At 37.1% G+C, this 5295-nt stretch overlaps 1 protein-coding gene across 1 annotated transcript; it reads right to left on the bottom strand.

Annotated features, from left to right (window-relative positions):
- Window positions 1-257: 257 nt before the first annotated feature.
- LOC119190429 lies at window positions 258-1748 on the bottom strand. The gene is made up of 2 exons (XM_037442385.1): window positions 517-1748; window positions 258-333 (listed from the first exon to the last, which is right to left on the bottom strand). The coding sequence occupies exons 1-2, from the start codon at window positions 1746-1748 to the stop codon at window positions 258-260; spliced, it is 1308 nt and encodes a 435-aa protein (XP_037298282.1).
- Window positions 1749-5295: the final 3547 nt, after the last annotated feature.

The raw sequence follows: 5295 nt of genomic DNA on the forward strand, positions 1-5295 counted from the left end.
CCGATCGGTATCGGTGGATCGATATTTGCCATACCAAAGAGTAGATGACGCATTAACGTCAGCGCCTATAATTACTTTACGACCTGCAAGTGATCGTAAAACCTGGCGGAGATGGTGTATATGTGGTCCTACCGGGTCCGAGTATTGAAAGTAACAGCTCACTATGAAAACCTTACAGCTCGGATTTGAAACCTCCGCGACTGCACAGTGTGACGTCATGAGATTACGCACTGAAGTTACAGTGAAATTAGAGTTCGCTACATAAATGCCAGCTCGTGAGCTGCTATCAAGCTGTACGACTCTGCTACGCAGTCGAGCGTGTTGATATTGTTCCTGTACAAGTACAACGTCGAGTTTATAATCCCGAACTAACGTATCTAATTCCGTCGTCGCCACCCTATCGTTGTGGAGATTTAATTGTCCGATAATAAAGTTATCCATATTAAATTTATTTAATAATTAGTTGACAAAATGAGGGTTTCTAATTTATGTTTGTATGACGGACATTCCTGAGACCCACAGCGATGGTCGTGGGGTTTCTTAAAACGTTTGCAAGTTGCGCATACGGGCTTAAAATCACGATTGTCCTTATGTGGACAAGCCTTGGTTTCATGTGCCTCGGCACAAACGGCACAAGTTGGTGTTTTAATGGTGCAGAACTTATGCACATGCCCGTATTGTTGGCAATTGAGGCAGCGGACTATCTCCACGTCATCAATAAACCTGCAAGTTGCCCAATCTATAAATAGTTTGTCTTTGGTCGCAACTAGATGTTTTCTCACTTCCGAATCAATTTCCACGCCTATCCATTTACGTCCGTGTTCCAAACTACGTCGCCGAACGATTTTTACGGATTTAATGAAATCGTCCTCCTTAATTGGCATTTCATCCTTAATATTTTGCCGATACAAAGCTGTTAAAAACGGTTTGTCTTCCATTGAGGATGGGACATCTTTAATTAAAATTCGCGGACGTCGACCTTTTGGTTTCTCTAAACGTAAACCAGCTGATTTTAATGCATCCACCGACTGGAGTTTGTGAATCTGACGTTCGTTGGCAACGCGAAGTACAACGCCAGCTTTCGCGGTTTTTTTAACGCCTACGATTTGAAATCCGTCGTCGCTAGGTTTAATTGCATTAAACAGCGCCTGTTTCGTGGCAGACGATGACGTGAGATCAGCTGTCCGCTCGCTAGTCGGGTAAGCCACTACGCACGGGAGAGGCGCGCGAGGCTCCATTGCCGGGGCTTGTTTTGGCAGACGGAGCTTAACGGAACTCGCGTAGGTCATTTTGCCGTCCGCTTTGGGTGGAGTAGGACGGGGACAATTCTTGATACCTTCTAGCTCCCGTTGCGCATTGGCTAACTTGGTTTCGTTGCACGATGACTTTAGGGCCAACACCGAAACGATTGCTGTGATGCGCTGAGTAAAGTCCATTATCGCAGACTTATTCGCGACGTTCATACGTGAACCCTGATCATTCACGAGTTCATTTATTTTGGACAAATAATTCGCGGCCTCAGAAACCAAATCGCAATAATTATCCTCTTTTTCAATGTTATCGTCGGACCTAGGCGAAACCGTATTTTGAGATGCGGATCGATTTATTTCCGGTGAAGCATTGATTGACGGCGAATTTTCACTAAAAAGTCGCTTGGGTTTTGCGGAAGAAGGAGATCTCGATATTATTCCGCTTTTACGAAAAGGGTTTGGACCCCGATCAGGCGGGTCGTCGTTATTATTTGGCATGTTAAATTGAATTAAACGCTATTAAAAATACTAAGTTAAATGGCAAATACACGGAATAGAAATACTTATTACCTTTACGGCAGCCGGCCAAGTACCCTCACAATAAAAATAAAAATAAAAGCACTTACCGATGAAACAATTTGATAATTATTTCAAAAATCCGAAATAAAACACTCAAAAACTTACGGACCGTAGTACACAGAACAACACCACACAACCAGAAACAGCCCACGAGCCGATAATCAAACCCTAAACGCAATTTGCACAATTTTAATAATCAGTGCGTAAGTACGTCACCGCACCGTGCGCGCGCGCGGAGGGAAGTTTTCGCGTAGTAACAAATGTCCAAGTAATGGAGTGGATTAATGCGGAAAAATCTATCAGAAATAATTTACCTTGACTTCGTATTTACGATGAAAGCGAAGTCTAAATATAAATATTAATATAACGACAATAAATTCTTGTCAAAATAATTGCGTCATTACAATTATTAATTTGATTATCGTCGAAAATACAACGCCATTTTCTCGGCAAGGGATAAGGTAAATCGAATTATGTGATCGAGAATTGATCCGTACTATGAGAAAGGAAATTGAATACCTATTTCGGTGTAAGTAAATATTTCATATCATTTAATGTTAGATAAAAAAGTGCGATATTAATAAGAAAAATAAAATGTTTATGAGCAGTTTTTTTGGTTTGTAGCGGTTGATGATAGTGACAAAAATATTTACCACTCAAAAAATATTATATGATTTATATGTTTACAATTAAATAAGACAAACTCATATTTAATCATTGAATTGATCAATATTAAAATTGATCATCCGCAAATATTTATTCACAATTCTGTAAGACTATAATATCATTACTATGTATATTTGGTTTTTGATAAAACTTTAAACATGAAACACCCATTTAATTTTTTCAAAAACAATTGACAAATCTTTCTCAACATACTACATGCTGGTTTTCTGTGAAACAAAGGTATTACCTTAGTCGAACAGCCCAATGATGCTTCATACAAAAATGTCTACATCATGGTAAGTCTCTGTAGGTACTTTTAAATTCGTCTATCTCCGCTGTTTTGCTGCTCTGGAACACATTAAACAATCATTCGTTCTGGATTTCTAAAGACGTCTTTAAATAGGACATCATGCATTGTCATGTACACTTTACCTTTTATTTATTTAAAGGTCACATTTCTCGAGTCACATTAGATTTCCGTGACCTGACCTGAGGACAACACACTGTGTCGTTCTCGGAACAATGTTTTCATTAAAAATTCATATCGTGCCTTTTAGTAATATGAACAAACTACAAAACTTAGGAACCCCAAGGTGTTCGTGTGATGAACTTTGATTTTAAATTTAGAACATTAAAACTCTATTTGAGTGGTTGAACGTTCGATGTTGTCATATAAATTTTATTAGGAGACATCGTAGTTATTAAAGGTAGCGGATTTATATGGATGGAGCCATTTATCTATTCAATAAATGATTTTGCTCGCGGCTACATCCGCATGAAAGATTGGATTCGAAGTTTAAAAAACTTGGAATAGGCTTTTCAAAATGGGGCAAATGTCTACAAATAATATCAAACCTACGTGATAAATTCAACGTTGTTAGAGTTTTATATTTTCAGAGTAGAATAATGTGTCCAATCGTTTATATAGAAGTTTGAATCGAAGGGTATCATGATATTATACGAAATGAAATATTTATAGAATGCATTTAAATATATTTAAAATAATATATAAATAAAATAGTACATAAATATTACTTACTTATGGTTTATAGGGAACGTTTAAATTCTTTACTACCATTGTAACCGATATTATAATATGAAGATCTAATTAAATAGCAAAACGATTCATAGAATTGGAGTGGTTAAGTTGGAGTATGGGGTTTAGTATTTCTTTATAAAGAGTTTATTCTTGAATTCAGGTTATTCTTGAGAAATTTCGCAGGTAGAAATACGAAGTGTGAGGCCGATAAGACTGGGATGGCAGACTAATGACGGCGGATTATACTGCGAACCTGCTAGTGATTCAATTGTTTAAGAAAATACAAATGAGAATATACTTTAAATTAAAAGGCGTTTTAGGAATAAGAATAAAAAGAAAATGAAAACCAGTTGGCTTCTCGCCAGTGATGGTAATCAACACAATCCTCAAACTAATAGTAGAAATAACACTCTACCATTCAATTATATAGCACTGCGTGGCATTGCACTGGGCTAGTCACCTTGAGACGTTATATAATAACACTGGCTACAATATCTTGAAATACAACAGTGCTTTGGCCTACCCAATCAAGATATCTTCTCCATATTAGCTTTTTTTTCTGGGATAAAAAGAAGGTTCCTATAAGTGAACAAAATTTCAAAATCGGTATAATAATAATAATCGGTAATAAGTAGATTTTTGGATTCTTTCAGTGTAAGATATACACATCAAATGAAGCTCGAATGTATCTGTCTGAATAACATTGGCGTGGTTTGTATAGCAAGAGAATGAAATGGTCTCCGGGGGTATATAATAAATATCATCGTGAGAAACTGTGAGCAACGTAGCTCGTGTGTTAATATTTTAGCTTCATATTAAGCTTATTACCAGCAGTAATATTGAACATACATAGTCTTACTTATAAACTTGTTTTAGCGTTAAGAATTGCTTAAATAGCTGTCTAAAACATCAGCGGTTTCCTATTTTAAACCTTATTAAAAGGCAAGATGGCGGGTTTTGACTTCAGCTGATCGAGTAAATTTGTGTTTTAACTAAGCATAGCTTTGCGAATTTTTTATAAGTAAGACTGCATATGTCATAATGGTACGTAGATTTAATGTTGAACAAGGTTTCTAATTATGAACCTAATCAATTGTGCTAATTGTCAAGTTGAATTATATTAAGTCTTATTGAAGGCATTTCGTGTTTTCGGCAGATCAACTCAGGACTGCGTAGAATTAATGGTGTTATTTTTATTGGGCTCGGTGAAGTGACTGCACTTGATGGATAGTGATGTGTAGTATAGAATGTCGACTGGCGAGGGAAAACGAGGTGATCATGTCTCGTTGCCATGCCGTGTCTGTTCACGAGAGATCGCCAGTCCACATAATTATGTCGGCTTGTTTGAACCAGACACACACAAGCTGATTTCAAAACGCGATTTAATTACGTGGGCTTAGTGACCCACGCAAGTGTCTATATAGTTGAAAACCCCTATAGTTGGCGGGTTTTAACACTGTGTACAGTTGTCACTATACGGGTGAATACAAATTATATCCTACCACCAACAATGTATTAAAATTATAGTAACTGTGTAATTGTGATCATCATGGAATCGACACAGTGAATACCTAACTGGGTCCAAACCTGTTCTCCAAATTGTCGGATGCCTATTCAGTATTAATTGTCTGCTGTCATTCCAACGATGCTTTCTCAGAAATCAATAAAGACTAGTAGGAATGGAATATCAGACTTATACAAGTCCATAACAAACAATTTTCGTACTACCCCTGTGTATTGTTGCAAGAACTACGGTTCGAT

This window comes from Manduca sexta, chromosome 24 (genome assembly GCF_014839805.1).
Source record: "Manduca sexta isolate Smith_Timp_Sample1 chromosome 24, JHU_Msex_v1.0, whole genome shotgun sequence".
Lineage (NCBI taxonomy): Eukaryota > Metazoa > Arthropoda > Insecta > Lepidoptera > Sphingidae > Manduca > Manduca sexta.